The following is a 21,667-nucleotide window of genomic DNA, read 5'->3' on the forward strand; positions in this document are numbered from 1 at the left end:
CTTTGGGGGAGCCGAGGGGCGTGTGTGACCGGGGGTGCGGGCTCCGAGGGTGACCCTGGTGGGTTTGTGCCACGCGGATCAGCTGTGTGATGGGTGCAGAGTGCTCTGGGTCTGGCGTGGATTGTTCTTGCTGTGTTTCCCACCTTGAAAGCATGTTAGTAAGTTCTTGGAAATCTGATTTCTTGGGTGCTCGTCTCTCTGTGTTGGCTTTGGGGGACATTCATTGGCTCAACGGTACGTATTCTGATCACAAAAGTGATGCCTGAGGGTGGCAGAAAATGAGAAGAATATGGAGACACACACAGAGAGATGGCAGGAAATAGAAACGGCCGGTAGTCACGCTCCCTGGGAATAAGCAGGCGTGAGTCTGGCCAATGCAGGTACTTCTGAGACGCCAACACAGCTGAAAGCAAAGAAGACATTCTTCCTTCACGTCTCTCTACCGAGAGTATCTCCCCCGGTCTGGAGAGCATCTCACTTGCTTTCTTTTTCCCTATTTCTCATCACCAGTGTCCCCAGTTTCCCTTCCGCCCCCTGCCTGCCTCTATGGCAGGCATTTCCCTTCTCTCTCTCTCTCTCTCTCTCTCTCTCTCTCTCTCTCTCTCTCTCTCTCTCTCTCTTTTCTATCTCTCCCTCCCTCTCCAACTCCCCTTTGGTAATGGTGATCATGGTTTGCAACACAGATACTAAAAGGTTCTCTGGTACATCCCTTCCCTATTTCAACACAGAGTTCCTGTCCAAAGTGATTGTCATGTCATTTGTTTTATTGACAACAACTATTCTTTTTTTTTTTTTTGCTTTTTGGGTCACACCCGGCGATGCACAGGGGTCACTCCTGGCTCATGCACTCAGGAATTACTCCAGGCGGTGCTCAGGGGACCATATGGGATGCTGGGAATCGAACCCGGGTCGGCTGCGTGCAAGGCAAACGCCCTACCCTCTGTGCTATTGCTCCAGCCCCAACAATAACTATTCTATGGCATGGATTTTCTAGGAAGTACTTAAATAACTACTCCTGTGAGATGCTTCTGGGCTTCATTTTTATTTTCATCCATTAAAAAAGCCTCATAGATGGGCTGGGATATGCTACAAGGGGCAGAATCACCGTGAGGACAGTTACAAAGCTTTCGGGTTTAAGTCTCAGTCATACAATGATGAGACACCCGTCCCTTCACCAGAGCACATTTCCCACCACCAAAAAACCCCAGTATCCCCCCTATCTCACACCCTCCCCCTGCCTGTGTGGCAGATGATTTCCACATTACTCTCTCTCTACTTTGATTATATTCAACATTTCGACACCAGACCCACCATTATTATTTGGGATTTTTCCCCAACACTCAGACCTGCCAAAAAGGAACATTAGACAATTTGTTTTCTTTTGCTGGTTATAAATAGCATATGATGTTGTGCGGCTGTGATAGCAGCATTTTGGAATTCTGAAATTTTAATAATTAAATCTGGAGGGATTTCTGCCAAAAGCCGCTGGGTTCCGAGATTCGTTCATGTGTCTCTGGGATCATGGCGTTCAGCAGCTTAATCAGTAGCCAGAGGGGGCGACTCAGGGTCTCGCTGGGGCAGGGGAGGGGAAGGGCCGGCTGCACCCCCATCCGGTGAGGCTGTCAGGGTAGTTCTGAGGTGGAACCTGGCGATGCCTGAGAGGGGCAGGTTTCACAGGGGGGCTGTCCATCAAAGATGATCGCCAGATCCAGGAAAAAGGAAGTTCAAAGGGAATTTTAAAAAATTTATTAAACCACCATGCGGTAAATAGTTACAAAGTTGTTCGTGATTGGGTTCCAGTCAGGATTTTTTTTTTTTGGGTCACACCCGGCGATGCACAGGGGTTACTCCTGGCTCTGCATTCAGGAATTACTCCTGGCGGTGCTCAGGGGACCATATGGGATGCCGGGGATCAAACCCGAGTCGGCCGCGTGCAAGGCAAACGCCCTACCCGCTGTGCTATCGCTCCGGCCCCAGGATTTTTTTTTTTTAACCGGAGAACCACGCAGGGTCCACTTCTGTCCCTTGAGCCAGGGTCTTCGCTAGATCCAGAAACGTCTCCCTTTGCTTTGGTCCCCGCCTCCGCTGGTGGCTGACAGGAACATGGCTCTTTTCTCCAGCCCGCCACGGCCTCCCACCGGGTGACTCTCAGCTCCGGCCCTCGAGAGGAGACAATCTACCTCCACAGCTCTCGAACCCAGCAGGCCTGGGGACTATTTTGGCCGTAAGTCCCGGCAGAGCTGGTGACAGGGGCTAATTCACAGTCTAATCCTCGGCAGACCTTCACATTCTGCTCACTCGGCCGCGCGACTTCTAGGAGAACAGCCACATCCCTGTCACCCTGGTTCCTTCAGCCTGCAGCCACCTCACTGCAGGGCGTGTGCGTGAGGTCAGGCTGCCTCACTCGGCCCCTACCTGCCCACACGTGTCTAAGTGACTCTAGTCGTCCATGCCCGGATGGGCTCAGATCAACAGAGCTGCGTATGTGTACAGAAAAATGAGCAACTGTGTTCTGTCATTGTGTGTGGAAGTTTCTCTTGGAGTGACAGCGGGAGCCTTCACTCTGGACTTTTCTTTTCTTTTTTTTTCTTTTTGTTTTTTCTTTTTGGGTCACACCCGGCAATGCACAGGGGTTACCTCCTGGCTTTGAACTCAGGAGTTACTCCTGGCGGTGCTCAGGGGACTATATGGGATGCTGGGAATCGAACCGGGGTCGGCCGCGTGCAAGGCAAATGCCCTCCCCACTGTGCTATTGCTCCAGCCCCCACTCTGGACTTTAAATTCACCTTCTTCCATGTGTTGGGGCTTCAGAGTCTCAGAGCAAAGGGACATGGCCTCCTTTCCATAGCCCCTAGGGAGGTGGACGGCTGTCGAGCTGTCTAGAGCCTTTCGTGGCACACCCAAGGCAGGTGGCGGGGGTCTGGGCACGGAGCTACAACCGTCTTCCTTGAAAGAGAAAAAAAGGCCAGCGCGGAGGGGAGGAGGTAGATAGAGCGGAGAGCTGTGAAGGAAGCAAGTATGACTAATTCTCTTCTCGGGGGTCTTCCCGCCCTGGTATTCTGGGGTCCAAGCAGAGGCTGAGGCGCTCCCTCAGGCCAGGTGGGTGGGAATAGCAGCCCAGATCTGAAGTGGTGCTGAGTCCCAATTTCTTCTGGTCCAGAGATACACGGAACGGTTTCCCCAGCCAGGAGGCTGGCCTGGACCGTCTCCCCACAGCGAGCGTGACAGGATTCCTCTGGGCTCTCCGAGGCAGAGTCCCCATCCCTGCAGTGCTTTATCTTCTTAGCACTCCGCCCGTAGGAACCTCCTGGCCCATCCTGCAGGCAGGTGCCGCCTCCCTGGAGCCCTCCGTAACAGCCACCGCCACCTGCGGCTCTGACGTCACACCTCCACACCTGGGGCCCCTGGGACCACCCCACACCCACCCTTCCACCATACCGCCTCAGCTTCGGGCGACAGAAACGGTGACTGACAGGACAAGGTCGAGTTTGTCAGCCCTGCGTGCGGCCTCTGCACACCCCAATGCTCCCGTGGGACGGGCGCCCAGAGGCAGTTGGGTCTCAAAGTTCCACAGGTGTGGAAGCCAACGGTGACAATTCTGATGCCCCCCCCGCCCCCCGGGCAGGAGAGCCTCCCTCGCTCGCGTCCACCCCAGGGCCCAACTGCCACCTCGCTTCCACCCACCTTCCTACTGCGTGTATTCAGCGGAGGCCGTTTCTCGTGGCCTGTCCGCGTTCCGCCCGGGAGAGGGCTCTGGGGAAAGGTCAGTGCGTAGGTCCCAGGCAGGTTCTTCGAGGCCACCCCCTAGGAGTGGGGCAGGAGGCGAAAGGGGCATCCAGTCCCCGTGTTCGCGCCCGCGTTGGTGTTTGCCAGCCCATGAGGAGCTGTGGCCGGAGAGAGGATGGGGCGGGTCTCGTGCTGTCGTTACCATCCCTCGGTGTGGACGTGCCCCCCGGGGGGGGGGTCCTTCTCTCGGGCCTCGCAGAGCCGCGGCCGTTCCGGGAACTCGGTTCTCCAGGATGACGCAGCTGGTGGTGGGATGCAGGTGACCGCGTGGCCCCATGCCCTCCTGAGCCGTCACTCCTGCCCACCCAGTCAGGGACTAAACCGTCTGCAGGGTCACTTGGTTGCCGGCAACCCTGCCTGCACTCCAGGGCACGGGGCCACGCAGGCTGTGATTGGTGGAGAATCGTGTCGGGGCGTGCTGCCCTCAGAAGCGCTTTAGGGCCGGAGAGAGACAGTACAGGGGTGACGGTCTGTGGCCAGTTCCTAACACGGCGAGTGGCCATTGCCCTGGGCGCCACCAGGGGGCCCTCTCGAGCACAGAGCCAGGAAGAGCTCCTGAGCACTGGTGGGTGTAGCTGAAACCACACACACACACACACACACACACACACACACACACACACAGATGAATGTTGCTTCTCTCAAAGCGTTTGAGGAAGAGATGGCGGAAGCAGCCCCAGACTCCGGCAGCGAGGACCCTTCGGAGGACGCAGAGGGCCCGGAGCCTCTGCACCCCAGGGACCACGGTGAGAATCCTCCCCTCCCCCCGCAGAGCCCCCTCCCTCCTGCTGCCTCTGAGAGGGCACGGGGACGGGCCGGGGAGCCGGCCTCAGGGCGACCCCTCCCGGCTCCACCTCAGCCACCTTCCAGCAAGTCACAAACCTCCTGGACATCATGGAGAGCGAGTCGGCCAGGACAGACGGGGCCGGGGCCGGGCTGGACATGCGCAAGACGCTGGCCTCGGTGATCATCACGGACAAGGCCACCCGTGAGCCCGCCTCGGTGATGGATGCGCTCATCTGCTGCCTGCAGGTGCCAAAGGTAGGTCCGGGGTGCGAGAGGGGGGTGGGCAATGCCGGGGGGTGCCCCGGAGGACCCCGCGGCTCCCGGGGCTCCAGCCGCCCAGCTCCAGGGGCTGTGGGGCTGCAGGGCCCACCTCAGGCCAGAGGCCGAGTCAGTGCGTGCTCTGTACTCAGTGCTCTGGGGGGCAGCTGTGGACTTGGGGCTCATGGGGGCGTCTTGAACAGGCAGGTTCGTAAGGGGAGGGTGTTGCAGAGAACAGGGGGGCTTTGGAGGCTGATCTCCCAGGATCCAGGTGCCCCCCGGATTCTCACAGCATTTGGTCACTTCCTGGGCTTGGCATGGCGCTGGCGGGTGTGGCTGTCCCGGCTCATGTACGTGCCACAGTGCGCCATACGCTAGCTGCCCGTCACGCATCTGTCACCTTTGGGGGTGGCATGGCTTGGACCACACCCGGCAGTGCTCCTGGCTCTGTGCTCAGGGATGACTCCCGCCAGTGCCAGGGGAAATGTGTGTAACGCCGGGGATTGAACCCAGGTCAGCTGCAGGCCAGGGCAGCCCGACCTGCTGTGCTGCGGCTCTGACCCGTCTCTCTGTCACCGGCTTCCTCCATCGCGGGTTTCCTTGGCCCCCGGGCTCCAAGGGGCCTTGGCCCTTGCTCACAAGAGCACCGGAAAACACGGGAAGTTCCCGGCATGAACAAAGGCTGCGGGAGAGGCCATGCGTGAATCAAGAGGGGAGGCGTCTTGATTGACTGATTGATCAATCTTGATTGATTGATTGATTGATCAATCAAGATTGATTGGAGGCAGGTGGGGAGGCTGGAGACGGTGAGGGGAAACAGGGTGGTTCTGGTTCCCACCGACACACACGGGCCTTTGGCCTGGGTGCCAGGATGCAGCCGTACCAGGCTCTGCGGTGTGTCCACGAGTGGGGGGGGGGGGCGGGGGCGGGTCTCTCCCATAAGAGGTGAAGTGCAGGACTCACACCCGCCCTGTCTCGTTCACCGTCAGCCCCTGGGCCGAGCTCCTGTCTTTGTATCAAGGGGAAGGGGCTGATCGGAGAAGAATGTCTAAGGCTGAAAAACTGGTCTGGGGGCTCGTTCTCAAGTGCTCACACAGTTCTCCCGGCAGGAGTTGGCATGAGGAGGCTCTACGGGTCTTACTGCCCACACAGAGGCACGGCCAAGCGCTGTCGAGTCCTGTGAGAACAGAGCAGGCGGGGCACCCGCCTCTCGGGACCCTCTCACTGTTGGGGTGCAGCCAGGCCCCGCACCCCGGCGAGGGCTGTTCGGTGCCTCGCCCCATCTGGGCCGTGTTCTCCCTGCCATGGCCCAGGCTCACCCATTGGTTCGAACCCGCTGGGTCAGGGTGGGGAGTGTGATCAGATCGGAGTCCGCGGGACCAAGGGCAGCACACGACCACCTTCTCCTCCTCCTCCGGAGTCTGCCGTCTGCGCCACACCTGGCCCGTGCCCAGGGCTTTCCCCAGCCCCGTGCTCAGAAATCGCTCCGGGTGGGCTCGGGGAGCCAGAGGGGTCCCGGGGAGTGAGCCCGAGCCCGCGGGGGTGCCGGCAAGCCCTCGCCCACGGCTCTCCCTCCGCCCCAACACACCACCTCCTGGGTCCCGTGGGGAGGCCGGGCTGACGGAGAAAACCCGGGGTGAACAGGGCCCAGGCAGGGGCCGGGGGAGGGCCCGGGGGAGGGGCCGGGGGAGGGGTCGGGAGAGGACCCGGGGGAGGGGCCGGGGAGGGCCCGTGGGAGGGGCCGCTGGGAGGGGCCGGGGGAGGGCCAGGGGGAGGGGCCGCTGGGAGGGGCCAGGGGAGGGGCCGGGGGGAGGGGCCGCTGGGAGGGGCCAGGGGAGGGACCGGGGGAGGGGCCGGGGGAGGGGCCGGGGAGGGGCCGGGGAGGGCCCAGGGGAAGGCCCGGGGAGGGGTCGGGGGAGGGGCCGGGGAAGGGCCGGGGAGGGACCGGGGGGAGGGGCCGGGGGGAGGGGCAGGGGGAGGGCCCGGGGGAGGGGGTCGGGGGAGGGGCCAGGAGGGCCCGGGGGAGGGCCCGGGGGAGGGCCCGGGGGAGGGCCCCGGGGGAGGGGCCCGGGGGAGGGGCCGGGGGAGAGGCCGGGTTCCCACCACGCGGCTGTTGCAGATTCCCACGCTGCGCAAGGTCAACATCTACAGCATCCTGCAGGACATCATCCGGCAGGAGGGCGAGCTGGAGGAGCACTGTGTGCAGAGGCTGGTCTCCATCGCCTCCAGGGAGATGCGGGAAGGCCTGGAGGTAGGTCACGCCCGCCGGCGCCTCGCACGCACGCGGGCCCAGGGCCGCCACGGGCCACTGTGTCACGCCGTGCCAGCCGGCCCACACGCCGTGCCAGCCTGTCCACACGCAATGCCAGCCTGCCCCACTCGCTCGGCCCGGGGCGGCCGCGGGGCCAGAGCCTGCTTGGCCAGAGGAGGCCGAGCGGGAGTGGGGGACTCCCTGCGGGACCCCCGCAGGCCCACACAGCCCCCCCCCCGCCCGCAGGAGGAGGGGTACGTGAAGGCGGAGGTGGCCAGCGACACGCTGGTGGCCCTGTCCCGGAACCACTTCAGCCTGGTCATGTACGAGCTGCAGCACCACCTCAAGCCCCTCAGCCTCTCCGACGAGTTCGTCATCGTCACCCTGGCCAAGCTGGCCAACGGCAACGGTGGGCACTGACCCCCGCCCGCCCCCTGCCCCCACCCAGGCTGGGAGCTCGCCCCCTCCTCCCTCCTTCCCTCCCTCCTTCCTCCCCTCCTTCCTTCCCTCCCCTCCTTCTCTTCTCCCTCCCTCCCTCCCTTCCTTCCTTTCCTCCCTCCCTCCTGCCTTCCTTCCTTCCCTCCCTCCTTCCTTCCTTCCTTCCTTCCTTCCTTCCTTCCTTCCTTCCTTCCTTTCTTCCCTCCTTCCTTCCTTCCCTCCCTCCTTCCTTCCTTCCTCCCTCCCTCCCTCCCTCCTTCCTTCCTTCTGTCCTTCCCCTTTCCTTCCTTCCTTCCTTCCTCCCTCCCTTCCTTCCTTCCTTCCTTCCTTCCTTCCTTCCTTCCTTCCTTCCTTCCCTCCTTCCTTCCTTCCTCCCTCCCTCCCTCCTTCCTTCCTTCCTTCCTTCCTCCCTTCCTTCCTTCCTTCCTTCCTTCCTTCCTTCCTTCCTTCCTTCCTTCCTTCCTTCCTTCCTTCCTTCTTTCCTTTCCTTCCTTCCTTCCTTCTTTCCTTTCTCCTTCCTTCCTTCTTTCCTTTCTTCTTCCTTCCTTCTTTCCTTCCTCCTTCCTTCCTTCTCTCTCTTCCTCCCTCCCTCCCTCCCTCCCTTCTTCCTCCCTCCCTCCCTCCCTCCCTTCTTCCTCCCTCCCTCCCTCCCTCCTTCCTTCCTTCCTTCCTTCCTCCCTCCCTTCCTTCCTTCCTTCCTTCCTTCCTTCCTTCCTTCCTTCCTTCCTTCCTTCCCCTTTCCTTCCTTCCTTCCTTCCTCCTTCCTTCCTTCTTTCCTTCCTCCTTCCTTCCTTCTTTCCTTCCTTCCTTCCTTCCTTCCTTTTCTCTCTTCCTCCCTCCCTCCCTCCCTTCTTCCTTCCTTCCTTCCTTCCTTCCTTCCTTCCTTCCTTCCTTCCTTCCTTCCTTCCTTCCTTCCTTCCTTCCTTCCTTCCCTCCCTCCTCCTTCCCTCCCTCCCTTTCCTTCCTTCTTGATTTTTGGGCCACTCCCGGTGGTGCTCAGGGCTCACTCCTGGCTCTGTGCTCAGGGGTCACTCCAGTGTTCAAGAGACCCATGGGGTGCCGGGGATCAAACCCAGGTCACCCTCACACAAGTCCAGCTCACACCCCGGTCCCATGGACACATTTCTCGCCATGGCCCCTCTCTCCCAGCTGCCTCATTTCTCACCCCTAGTCCTCTCCTTAGTCTCTCCCGTGCTCCAGCCCTCCCTGCTGCCCCACCTCTGTCTCCTTGTCTGTCTTTCCGTCTCTGTGTTCTTTCCCTGGTTCTCCTTCTTTTCCTTTATTCCAGGGGAGGGGGGTCGTCACACCGGGCGATGCTCAGGGGTTCCCCCTGGCTCTGCACTCAGGAGTCACTCCTGAAGGTGCTCGGGGGACCATAAGGGATGCCAGAGGTCGAACCGGGGTGGGCCGCGTGCAAGGCAAACGCCCTCCCCGCTGTGCGACGGATCCTGCCCCCCTCTGGCTCTTTCCTCTCTGTGTTTTCATTCCGCCAAGAACGCGGGGGGACACGGGGGGCTCCCGGAAGCCACAACCCCAGTACAGGTTCCTGCCGCCCCCAGCTCTGCCCCTCCTCTGCCCACACCCCCCGCTTCCCTCCCCCTCCCTCCTGTCTCCCCTTCCCCGGGCCCCTCCCCGCTCCTCCTCCTGTGTCTTCCGTGCTGCAGCTGCAGCCCTCACTGCAGCCCCACACACTCGCAACACACATACACACTCGGATACTGACAATACCTGCACACCCGCACACTCACACACCTGCACACACACACTCATATTTGCCCAGACACACTCGCCACCAGCACACGGAAATATTCGTGCGTTCACATGCACACTCACACCCACACACTCAGACATTCACACACACTCACACCTGCGCACTTACACACACCCACTCACCCCTACACACCTGCATACTCACACACCCACACACTCACACACACTCGTGCACTCACACATCCGCATTCACAACTGCATTCACACACACCCTACACCTACATGCACACCCTCAATCTTACCTGCACACACCCCCATACACACACACCTGCACTCACACACACACCTGCACTCACACATACCTGCACTCACACACACACCTGCACTCACACATCTATACACACCTGCACACCCACATGCCTGTACACACCCTCACACTCACACAGCTGCACACACACACCCATACACACCTGCACACCCACACTCACACACCGGCACAGCCACACACTCACAGTTGCACACACCTGCATATTCACACACCTTCACACATCTGCACATTTACACAACTGCACACACCGGCACACTCACACACCCACACATCTACACGCTTGCACACCCACACACTCACACACCTACGAGGTGCTTGCCAGGGCCTCACCCTCCGGCGAAGGTGCTGGATCACACGCGGGAGCACTGCCCCCCTGAGCCTCCCGGGCCTCTCACACTCACTCTGACCCCTGCTGACACTCCACATGTGTCAGGGCCCCGGGGCGTTTGTGCGGAGACCGGAGGCGCGGGCCTGGGCTCACCCTCTGTGCCTCCCCCTGTGCCCCCCCGCCAGTGTTTGAGTTCATGCCGTACATGGGCATCACCCTGGTGACCATATTCACCATGCTGAGACTCGCCAACGAGGCCAAGATGCGCCAGGTGATCTGCGGGGGTACGTGCCCGGCCGGGGCTGCAGGTCCGGCTTGATCCAGGGTCGGAGGGTGCGCGGGACTGAAGAGGTGGAGGGGCGTGCGTTTATTCCCTCCGTGAGGCCTCTGGCGAGCTCTGAGGGAGACGAGGCCGGACCCTCCAGTGGCTCGGGGCGCTGTCTCTCCTGGGGGCCCACGGGGGATTCCTCCACGCTGCGTCTCTCGTGGCCTCGCGCCCCGCCCCGTGCGACACCAGCTTGCTGTGCTCTGCCCTGGGGCCCCCCCACTCTCTTCCAGTCCTAGTCCCGCCCCAGGACTTGCACGGGGTGGAAACTGAGTCACGGCCTGGGAGCCTGTGTCCTGCCTGCACCCCGGTGGGCTCACGGCCCCCCCGCTCCGCCCCAGCCATGGAGACCTTCTGCGAGGCTGTGCAGTTCTACCTGCGGCACCTGGAGAACAGCGTGTACCCCGTCATGACCGAAGACCAGTTCGCAGTCAAGCTCTTCCCCATGTTCCGCTATTTCGTCACCGTGTGGCTGCGCAACAGCAACCCCGAGGTGAGAGGGCGCCCCCTGGTGGCTCCCTCGTGAAACTCCAGGTGAGGCTCCCTGGGAGGGGCGCCCCCTGGTGGGTTCCTCGTGTAACTCCAGGTGAGACCCCCGGGAGGGGCGCCCCCTGGTGGATCCTTCGTGCAACTCCACACGAGGTGCCCTGGGAGGGGTGCCCCTGGTGGGTCCCTCACACTACAGCACCCCAGGACAGAGTCCTCGCTGGTTCCAGCCTCCCTCCTGGGACCCGAAGTGGCATGACCTGCGATGTGAAGCCCCTCCCAGGCACGGCAGGGGAGCAATTTCCCCACCAGCCCTCTGCCATGAAGCTGTTTTACGGGGGGAAACTGAGGCACAGAGCCTCCGTGTTCCTAATCAGGGCCCCCTAAGCCCCACGGCCGGCCCCGCGGCCTTCCCGGGCCCGTGCTCTCTGCCCTGGTTGCTGTGGACAGGCCGGGAGACCGAGGCCCCGTCTCGTGGCAGGTGAAGCTGGGGGTCGTCAAGTCCCTGCGGCCCATGCTGAGCCTGCTGCTGCCCAGCGGCGACCTGCGTGAGCAGGTGTACGACTACATCCCGCTGCTGCTGGCCGAGTACGACAGCGGCCTGGAGGCGCTCTTCATCACCCAGGTGCCGCGAACACGCCCCGCGCACCCACGCCTGCGCCCTCTGAGGGCCCCGTCGGTGGGGCCAGGCGGGGCGGGCCCAGGGCGGGGGGGCCTCGATGGTCCGTGTCCCCAGGCTGCGGGACCCCGAGCCCCGGGCAGGGAAACTCCAGGCAGCAGAACTGTGTCTCAGCTGACTCGGGGCCCAGCAGGCCTGGCCGGAGTGTGGGCAGGGCCCAGGAAGAGGCCTGCCTTGCCCCCTTTAGGCCCCTGGCGACCCCAGACATGGTTCCCCTCCCCGACATCCCACGTGACCACGAGCTCCGTGATCCACTGCAGCTGGTTCCAAAGACGCCACATTTCCAAGGCCCCGGGGTGGGGGGGTGGGGGCGGGGTGGGTGCCTCCGACCTGCATTTCAGCCCCCTGAGCTGGAGCCGGGCAGGCTGCCCCTAGCGCCCCTGCAACCGTGAAGGAAAGTCACGGTCCTTCACTGTGGGCCCCTGTGCAGCAAAGAGAAGGCGGCCTGGAGGCCGTGCCAGCCCACAGACGGGGATTCTCTGGCCGGGGAGACGACACCAAGGGTCAGAGCACTGGTCCCACCTCCCGGGAACTACACGCTCTTCGAGCACCAAGCTGGGAGCAGCTACCAAGCACCACCGGGTGTGCCCCCCAACCCGAGCAGGATGGGGGGGTCACCTCCAGGTCGGCAGGCTTTGGGTGCAGGGTGCTGCTTCCACCTTACCGCGGCCCCCAGATACGTTGACATTTCCCAGAATAGGAATATCGAGCCGTAAAGACGCTCAGATGCAGAGTGAGGAAACAGAAGGGTGCTGGGAAGTGGATGGAAGGAACCTAGGAGAGGGCCGAGTCAGGGGTCTCGTGGCGTGGGTCTCTGGGCTGCTTCCCAGGGGGTCCTGGGGGCTTAGGGCCCGTCTGTGTTGCTAAGACTGAAGGACGCCCCTCACTCGCGCTGCGGCCGGTGGGACCATCTGTGGATTCGCGACCCTCTCGGGTCTGTATCTCACCATCTGCCTGGGTGACGGTGGTGACGGTGCCCGGGTGCCCAGGTGACGGTGCCCCCTTGCCTCTGGGCTCCTCCCTGCCAGCCTGCGGCCCAGGGCAGCTTTCACAGGAAAGTGTCAACTTCGCCCGTCTCAGAGCGAGCCGAGGGTGTCTCAGGTGGAGGCTGGGGGCTGTTCCAACGGAGCTGCCTCAGCAGTCGGCGAGGGGAAACTGAGGCTTCCCCCTGCACCCCGAGAGGCCCCGCCTGCCCAGAGCGCCCTGAGTCGCTGGTGGTGGGTGGCCCGCCCCCTCGCCTACCCTCCCCCACCCCCACAGGTGCTGAGGCAGATCCTGGAGATGTCTGTGCTCACCAACACACCCGTGCCCCCCCTGCAGCTGCACAACATCTTCTCTGAGCTGCATGTCCAGGCAAGGCAGGGGGGCCAGGCTGGGCTGCTGGGGGGCGGGGGGGCAGCGCCGGGGGGCGGCGCCCCTGAGCCAGCCCCCACCTGCACCCCAGGTGTGTTCCCGGGCGCCCGCACAGCACCAGTACAGCAGCCAGAACCTGGCGGAGATCGTGCACTGCTTCATCGCGTTGGGTGAGGGCCCGGCTCCCCTCTGGGCGCTGGGGGGCTCCCCTCTGGGCCACGGGGTGCCGCCGGCCCTGCGCGGTGACGCCGGCGCTCTTCCCTCCGCAGCTCGCTCCTACCCCAAGGAGCTGATGAAATTCTTCCTGGGCCAGATGGAGACCAGCAAGGAGTCCACGCGCGTGGGAACCCTGACGCTCATCAGGGCGGTGGTGAGTGCGGACGGTGAGTGCACGGGGCACGCCCCGAGGTCGCTCCCAGGCCATTCCCCGCTTTTGGGGGGGGGGCTCCCTGGCCCTCCGGCATTGTCTCAGGGGGGCGACAGCACCTCGCCTCTTGCATCCTGCAGTCCAGCTCCCAGTTTCAGCGCTGGCCCGAATCCTCCTGCTGAGCCCCTAAGTTAACCCGGAGGTTGAACCGTAAGGCGCCTCTGATCGTGGAGGTGCAACCCCCAAAGCCCCCCAGACCCACTCACCGGCCTCCGTCCTGAGCCTGAACCCCAGAGGCCACTGTGCTAAACCGGGCCCAAGCTGGCTGGCAGCACGGCGCTCTCTGCTGGTGGCAGGCAGCCCTGCAGGTCTAGGACTTCTTCGGGGAGGACAAGCCCCAAGTTAAGCATGGGCTGGAGTGATAGCACTCCAGTGATAGCGGGGAGGGCGTTTGCCTTGCACGCGGCCGACCCGGGTTCTATTCCCAGCATCCCCTGAGCACCGCCAGGTGTGACCCCCCCAAAAAAAAGCAATGGTGGTGCGACAGATGGAGATGATGGTGCACGTTGGTCCAGCCCTCTTTCTGGAAGAGGTCAGTTAGTACCAGTTAGTAAAAATGTTTTCAGCCTTACACCAGGGGCATCCACGGGGGCGTCTGTGCCAGAGACTCAGCCCCGCTGTTGTAACCAAGACACCAACCTCTGGCTCTGGGCTGGGATTTGCCCCGGATGTTCTGTGCTGTGCCCCCATCCGACGCCAAGACGCCAGACTCTCAGCCCGGCTGTGGTGACCCGGTCTGACTGAACCCTGCTCAGCAAGCCAACTTCGGGGAAGTTGTCAGGAGTAGACAGGTGCTTTTAGGTCCCTGGACAAAGAGGGCTGTTTGAAACCTAAAAGTGAACCCTTAGAAAGGAGCATGGTGGGGCTGGAGTGATAGCACAGCGGGTAGGGCGTTTGCCTTGCACGCGGCTGACCCGGGTTCGAATCCCAGCATCCCATATGGTTCCCTGAGACCGCCAGGAGTGATTCCTGAGTGTAGAACCAGGAGTAACCCCTGTGCACCGCCAGGTGTGATGCCAAAAAAAAAAAAAAGAAAGAGAAGAGCACGGTGCCAGCCTGGGGAGCGGGCAACCCCCGCCCCGCCTTCTGATGCCGACCTGCTCACCCCGACAAGCCTCCGCTGCTTTATTTCTTTTTAATTTTTTTATCTTATAGGTTTGTCCACAAACCTATTTGATTGCACAGTGGGTAGGGTATTTGCCTTGCACACGGTCAACCTGGGTTCAATTCCTGGGTTCAAGCCCCCGAAAGCAGGGAATGCCAGAAAGCCTGGCAAGCTACCGAGAGTATCCCGCCCTCATGGCAGAGCCTGGCAAGCTCCCTGTGGTGTATTCAATATGCCAAAAATAGTCACAACAAGTCTCACAATGGAGACGTTACTGATGCCCGCTCGAGCAAATCAATGAACAACAGGACAACAGTGCTACAGTGCTATACAGTTAATATTCAAACACCAACCCCACCACCATTACACCACCTTCCCACCCCCCAATTTGGGGTGTTTCCATCCCAAACCCCAACCCCTGTTCCAAAACACAACTGAAAGAATATATTTTGTATTGTCTGTTATGAAGAACTGCTGAACATGCTTACAAAAATAAGTGTTCACATAGGAAACAGTGTGAAGACTGTTCTATTTCGGCAGGAGCCATTAAGGCATTCTATAGGATATCACTAACATGTTGTTAAAGTTTGGGTGGTGTGAGCTTTGGCATATACATCTGAAAATATGTATACATGCATACATATTGTATATTTCCCTCTACGGTTTGTTGCCGACTGTCTGAGCCCATCAAATGTGGTGTGGTAACTATGGGGAACGGGTAGGCAGTGTCTTATGATGTGTCCAGGAATATGTTCACTCATATGTGAGGCTCGGTCGGAGTGCGGGGACAGCCTTGAGTGTGGTGGCCGTTGGGTGGGGGAGGTCGGTGCTGAGGCTGGGTCCCTTGGGGCGGGCCACAAGGACACACCCAGACTCTTTCTTTTATGGTTTTTTTTTTTGTTTTTTGGGTCACACCTGGCGATGTACAGGGGTCACTCCTGGCTCTGCACTCAGGAATTACTCCTGGCGGTGCTCAGGGGACCATATGGGATGCTGGGATTCAAACCCGGGTCGGCCACATGCAAGGCAAACGCCCTACCGGCTATGCTATTGCTCCAGCCCCTTTTATGTTTGTTTTTTTTTGGGGGGGGAGGCGACACCCAGCAGTGCTCAGGACTTACTCCTAGCTCTGTGCTCAGGGGTCACTCCTGGTGGTGCTCAGGGGACCTTAGGGGATGCTGGGGATCGAATCTGGGCTGGCCGAGTGTCAGGCAAACGCCCTCCCCACTGTGCTCTCACTCTGGCTCCTGCCCAGACCCCACCCTTTTCCAAGGAGGTTCACATCTGGCAGTGCTCGGAGCTTACTCCTGGCTCTGCACTCGGGCATCACTCCTGGCGGGGGGGCGGGGAGCATGGGATGCGCTACCCATTGTGCTATCTCCCGGGTCCCGCACCCAAACTCCAGCGTGGTTCTCTGTGGGCCGGAGAAGCAGTGCGGGAGGGGGGGGCGCCCCTGGACTGCCCGGAGCACTGTCCGCGCAGGCCTCGGCCCTCCCACACCCTTAGAGAGCTGAGACCCGCTGGGAGGAACCCCCAGACCCCTAAGCACCCCCAAAAGAGAGGTTTCCGGGCTTCTAGAGGCGATTTTACAGTCCCCCCAAAAGAGTCTCTGCTCTGGAGGCCCACCTTGTAGCCCCCCTCCCTCTCCGTGCCCTGCCCCACCGCCAGCTGTCCCGCCCACGCCCGTTCCCACTTCCCCTCTCACAAGTGGCGCTGACACCTCGTGTCCACCGTGCGCCCGGCTCTCATTCTGCCCAGAACCTCCTCGGGGCTCGCTCCGGCCTGCCCAGCGCCTCCAGGAGGCGCCCGCCCGGGGAGAGTGTAGACCAAACTCAGGGCACGCAGCCAGCAGCACCAGGCCTCCTGGCACCGAGTCCCGTTTCTCCCCAGTATCTCCAGCCGTGCAGGCAGCCCCCGCCGGCCCCCAAAGGCCCCTTGCCCCGGGGGGGGAGGGGGGGAGGGAGACCCCACTGCACGCTCAAGGGGACCCCGCAGGTTCAGAGACACAGTGGTCGAGGGTGGAGACAAGGACCCCCCCCCCCCCCCGCGAGCAGAGGTGGGCAGGAGGAGCCGAGGCTTCTGCAGGAGGGGGGCGGCCTAGGGGGGCCCTGAGGCTGCGGCCCGCCTCGCCCCTTCCCGGCAGAGCCCAAGATGAGCGTGCGCACCATCTACCTGGCCATCCGCGTGGTGAGGGGCAGCCTGGCCGACACCCGCTCCAAGGTGACAGGGCGGCCCACCAGGGGGGCTGGGGAGGGGGGCTGGGGGAGGTGGTCAGTGAGTCTCAGGAGCCTCCAGGCCCGTAATCTTGGGGTGAAGGGAGTCAGGCCCCACTCTGGCACCCGGGAAGTCGAGAGCCGCCCCTGCCAGGGAGACAGCGGTGGGGGTGCCCCCGCTGCATGCGGGCAGAGGGCCCCCCAGGACCGGGCACCTGTGAATGCAGCCACCGGCCCTGGGGACGCCCACGTGAGGCAGGAGGGGGGCCAAGCCAGTGGTAGGGGATAGAGAAGGGAGTAGGAGGGGACGGGGCAGAGGAGGGGTGGGAGGGGCGGGGCAGAGAAGAGGTAGGAGGGGGTGGGGCAGAGAAGATGTAGGAGGGGGCTGGGCAGAAGAGGGAGTGGGAGGGGGCGGGGCAGAGGAGAGGGTAGGAGTGGGCGGGGCAGAGGAGGGGTAGGAGGAGGCGGGGCAGAGAAGGGTTAGAAGGGGGCGGGGCAGAGGAGGATGGGAGGAGCGGGGCAGAGGAGGGGTGGGAGGGGCGGGGCAGAGAAGAGGTAGGAGGGGGTGGGGCAGAGAAGATGTAGGAGGGGGCGGGGCAGAAGAGGGAGTGGGAGTGGGCGGGGCAGAGGAGGGGTAGGAGGAGGCGGGGCAGAGAAGGGTTAGAAGGGGGCGGGGCAGAGGAGGATGGGAGGAGCGGGGCAGAGGAGGGGTGGGAGGGGCGGGGCAGAGAAGAGGTAGGAGGGGATGGGGCAGAGAAGGGTTAGAAGGGGGCGGGGCAGAGGAGGGTGGGAGGGGGCGGGACAGAGGAGGGGTGTGGGGCGGGGCTGAGGAGGGGTGGGAGGGGGCGGGACAGAGAAGGGTTAGAAGGGGGCGGGGCAGAGGAGGATGGGAGGAGCGGGGCAGAGGAGGGGTGGGAGGGGCGGGGCAGAGAAGAGGTAGGAGGGGATGGGGCAGAGAAGGGTTAGAAGGGGGCGGGGCAGAGGAGGGTGGGAGGGGGCGGGACAGAGGAGGGGTGTGGGGCGGGGCAGAGGAGGGGTGGGAGGGGGCGGGACAGAGGAGGGGTGTGGGGCGGGGCAGAGGAGGGGTGGGAGGGAGCGGTGCAGAGGAGGGTGAGAAGGGCGGGGCAGAAGAGGAGTGGGTGTCGGGGCAGAGGAGGGGTGGGTGTCGGGGCAGAGGAGGAGTGGGTGTCGGGGCAGAGGAGGGGTGGGTGTCGGGGCAGAGGAGGGGTGGGTGTCGGGGCAGAGGAGGGTGGGAGGGCGGGGCAGAAGAGGAGTGGGGGGCGGGGCAGAGGAGGGCAGCCTAGCGGCCCGAGAGGCCCTGGCCCGTCCAGCCGCGACCCGCCGTGTGCCCGGTGCGCGCCCGCAGGTGCGCATGGCCATCCTCCGCATCATCGGCCAGCTGGCCCTGTCCGGCTTCCAGGACAGGATCAAGGGCTGGGGCCTGAAGTACGTGTCGGCGCAGCTCACCCTGTCCACCTACAAGCTGGTGAGCGGGGCCGGCGGGTGGGGGGCTCGAGGGGCACAGAGCGGAGGGAGAATGCCAGGCGGCCCGTGGTGCGGCTTAGACCCGTGTCCCCCGGGCTGTCTGCCCGTGACACCCCAGGGGGCCCTTGCACACGGCCCTCCAGTGCGGGGCGGCGCAGTGGGCGTGTGCACCGTCCACGCCGGCCGGGAGTCCACGCGCAAGGGCCCGTGTCTGGCGCGCAGCCCCCGGGTGGGCGCCCCGAGCCCCCGCAGAGCCTTCGCTTGTGTCGCAGACGAATCGCCGGGAGAGCTTCTGCCAGAGGGACTTGGAGGAGAAGATGGTCCACAAGGTGACCATGGACACCGTGCGGATCATCACGTCGTCTGTCAGCGGCATGACCAGCGTGAGTGGCCGGCGGGGACACGGGCCTGACACTCAGCAGCCTCCCCACCCCCACCCCGCCACCCGGAAGCCCTGAGCTCCTGGCACCGTGCCGGGCTTGGGTGGGAATCCTAATGTCCACACCAGTGAGTGTCTCCCGCAGGGACACGCGGGGCGGCTCCGGTTAACCCCAGGCTGCCCAGAGGGTTTATGGGAAACGAAGGTGCCAACTTCCCTTCGCAAAAGACTCTCTGACTTAGCCGCAAGACAGGAGGGAATTTTCGTCAAGGAGGGAATCACTGACCACCCAGAGGCCACAGGCTAGTGGTGTCCCCAGTGGTTTAGTCTGGAAGGTTCTCTCATACAACTGTCCCGAGGAGTGAGTTTCCCCGAGCCCAGAAGCTGACAGCCCGTGGAGGCAGGTCCCGTCCCCGTGACCTCCGTCTAACTCTGGAGATGGCGTTTGCTAGCCATGGGTGGAGGGCGTTTGGTGCCCGCCTGCTACCGTGGCCCTGCACTGCGGGGGCCGTCCCGACCACAGAGGCAGCAGGAGGCAGAGGCTGGCCCCTGCCGCTGGACGGGTGTCGCGCAGCCTGGAATCCGCGGGGCTGAGCTTGGGCTCTGGCCAGGGCCTCCAGGAAAGCTGAGTTTCCGCTCCAGAGCCCTTCAGTGCTGAGAGGCGCCCACCCCGGTCACAGAGGGCGTCGCCCTGTAGGAAGTTGGCGCGTCCACCCCCCTCTGAAGCAGCCTCATGGAGACCCCCTCCCCCTGGGCCAGTGTTTGGAGAAGCGCTTGTTCAGACGGGTGGTCATCTCTCTGAGTGCCGGGCACCGGCCGGGGCTGTGTGGCTGTAGACTGGCATGGGGTTACCATGGGGGCTCAGGCCGGCCCAGGACCTGCCCCCTGCCCCGCCTGGGCAAAGTTGGCATCATGACCTAGCCAGGGTTGGCACAGGGCAAGCGGGGGGCACTGGAGAACTGGGGTGAGGCCGACTCTGCAGGGGAGGGTGCCTGTACATGTATGTGTGTGTGCATGGACATGCGTGCACATGTGTGCAGGTGCCTGTGTACCATGTGCATATACATGTCCATGTGTGCATGTGTGTACTGCATGCTTGTATATGTGTGCATGTGTGTGGATGTGCATGCGTGTGTGCCTGTGCATGTCCATGTGTGCATGTGTCTACTGCATGCTTGTATATGTGTGCATGTGTGCGGTTGTGCATGCATGTGTACCCGTGCATGTTCATGTGTGCATGTGTGTACTGCATGCTTGTATATGTGTGCATGTGTGTGGATGTGCATGCATGTGTACCCGTGCATGTTCATGTGTGCATGTGTGTGTGTGGGGGGCGCGGAGCTGAGCCATCTCCTCTCATGGCCACGGGGCACCCGCACTCAGGCCGGCCCCCTCACACCACCCCCTCACCCAGGATTTCTGGGTGCGGCTGCTGTGCTACATCATGGAGACGGACTACACGGAGGCGCTGGCGCCCATCTGCGTCAGCCTCACCAACCTGGCCGAGCGGCAGCTACACGGCAAGGACGCGGCTGAGGGTGGCGGGCTGCAGCCCTGTGCCGGCTGCGTGGGCTGGGCAGGTGGGCAGCCCCGCCTCCCCTGCCCCCACTGCCCACACCCTTCCCTGCAGGTGGCTTTTGGGGTGACGGTGAGTAGCCGGGGGTGCCATAGGTACCCCGCCAGGTGCTGCAGGAACCCCACTCCTGGCACCCGGCACAGAGCATGCTCAGTTCCAGGATCTCCGAAAAGCAAATTTGCCAGCCCACGAGCGTCAGGGGGGTGGGGGTGGGGGTGTCGGGGAGGAGAGGTGGACAGGGTGCTGTTCCGAGGCACATGCCGGGCTGGGGTTGGGGGGTAGCAGGAACCCCTTAGGGTCAAGGGCCCCCTCAGAGGACTGACACAGCTCCCTGATTCTGATCTGGGTGGCCAGGGCCCTCTCCTGGGTCCCCTCCCCCAATACCTGACCCTTCTCAGAAGCCTGGGACCCCTGATCCCCAGTGCAGGCACTGAGGTGCTTCTCCGGGGCTCAGGAATGAGAGGAGGGGTGACCCCTATCGTGGGCGGGGCCTCCCCGCAGACGCTCCCTGCCCACCACGGAGTCCGTTGGTCTGTATGAGACTGTCCTTCATGGACACCCCAGCCCCCTGACGCTGGAGGGGCGCCCCTGGAGGAGCTGCCCCAGCGAGGCTCCCCTCCCCTCCCCCTTTCTGCAGTAGACCTGCCCGCCCCGCAGAAGTTGCTGGCGCGCCTCCTGGTGAGTGTCCCTGGGCCACGTGCTGGGGTTGGTGGGGTCCTGGGGTCCCCCTGGAGGCGAGGCGACACGACCAGTGTGCCCAGACGCCGGCCCATGCACCTGACCAGCCTCCAACAGCCCCAGACGGAAGAACCGCCTGCTCTGGGGTACCTAGTCCTGCACCCACACATCCTGCTTCTGCACTCAGGACGCGGCCCTGGGACAGTGCATGGGCCTGCCCCCAGTGCGCGGGGACCCCCCAGACACCCGTCCCCTCAGAGTCTCCCCACCATGCTTTGATGCTCTTCCAAGCCGGGACAAGCCCCCGAAGCAGGGGATGCAGTGGGGGGAGACATAGCGCCCATGTGTCCGTCCAGGGCTGGACCCCACCTATGCCGTGCCCCCCAGGTGCTGATGTCGTCGCCCTATAAGGGGGAGGGCCGTGGGGTGGCCATGCTGAACCTCCTGAGGACGCTGAGCCGCAGCATCGCGCCCGCCATGGCTGACACGTGGGACGAGGAGATCCCAGAGCTGGTCAGGTACCTGGAAGGTGAGGTGCAGGATGGCGGGGGGCGTGGCCTGGTCGGGGGCGTGGCCCGGCGGAGGCTTGTATGGTGGGGGCGTGGCCGGGTGGGGCGTGGTCATGTGGGGCGTGGTGTGGTGGGGGCGTGGCATGGGTAGGACGTGCAGGGGCGTGTCCTGTTGGGCGCGTGGGGGGGCGGGACAGGGTGGGTTTTGGGGGTGGGACGTATCAGGAGCAGGGCCGTGGCTTGGCGAGGGTGGGGCGGGGCTTGGCGTGGGCGGGGCAAGGGGCGTGGCTGGGGCGTGTCATGTTTGGGTGGGGCGTGGCGGGAGTGTCAGGGCGGGGGTGGTGTGTTGTTGGGTCGTGTTGGGGGCGTGGCAGGGCGGGTTTGGGGGCGTGTTGGGGGGGCGGAGTGGGTTTGGGGGCGTCCCTCCACTAGGCTGGGGCCCGCGGGCGGCCGCAGGGAGCAGCGTGCGCCTTGCTCGTCTCTGCAGAACACACCGAGTTCACCTGGAGCCAGACGCTGTGGGAGGAGAAGCTCATCCAGGTGACGAGGGGCGCCGGGGCGGGCAGG

General features: G+C 63.3%; 1 protein-coding gene across 1 annotated transcript in view; it reads left to right on the top strand.

Moving 5' to 3' along the window:
- Positions 1–4,447: 4,447 nt before the first annotated feature.
- The window catches only part of MROH2A (maestro heat like repeat family member 2A), a 46,791-nt gene continuing 29,571 nt past the window's right edge, over positions 4,448–21,667 (top strand). Inside the window, exons 1-17 of the mRNA XM_055121286.1 lie at positions 4,448–4,532; positions 4,646–4,827; positions 6,950–7,081; positions 7,328–7,490; positions 10,071–10,169; positions 10,552–10,703; positions 11,178–11,321; positions 12,636–12,728; positions 12,820–12,898; positions 12,998–13,111; positions 16,404–16,480; positions 17,840–17,959; positions 18,231–18,341; positions 19,752–19,893; positions 20,551–20,591; positions 20,979–21,120; positions 21,588–21,640. Of these exons, the coding sequence (XP_054977261.1) occupies positions 4,448–4,532; positions 4,646–4,827; positions 6,950–7,081; positions 7,328–7,490; positions 10,071–10,169; positions 10,552–10,703; positions 11,178–11,321; positions 12,636–12,728; positions 12,820–12,898; positions 12,998–13,111; positions 16,404–16,480; positions 17,840–17,959; positions 18,231–18,341; positions 19,752–19,893; positions 20,551–20,591; positions 20,979–21,120; positions 21,588–21,640 (1,929 nt within the window). The remainder of the gene's footprint in view (positions 4,533–4,645; positions 4,828–6,949; positions 7,082–7,327; positions 7,491–10,070; positions 10,170–10,551; positions 10,704–11,177; positions 11,322–12,635; positions 12,729–12,819; positions 12,899–12,997; positions 13,112–16,403; positions 16,481–17,839; positions 17,960–18,230; positions 18,342–19,751; positions 19,894–20,550; positions 20,592–20,978; positions 21,121–21,587; positions 21,641–21,667) is intronic.

Source organism: Sorex araneus, chromosome X, assembly GCF_027595985.1.
Source record: "Sorex araneus isolate mSorAra2 chromosome X, mSorAra2.pri, whole genome shotgun sequence".
NCBI lineage: Eukaryota > Metazoa > Chordata > Mammalia > Eulipotyphla > Soricidae > Sorex > Sorex araneus.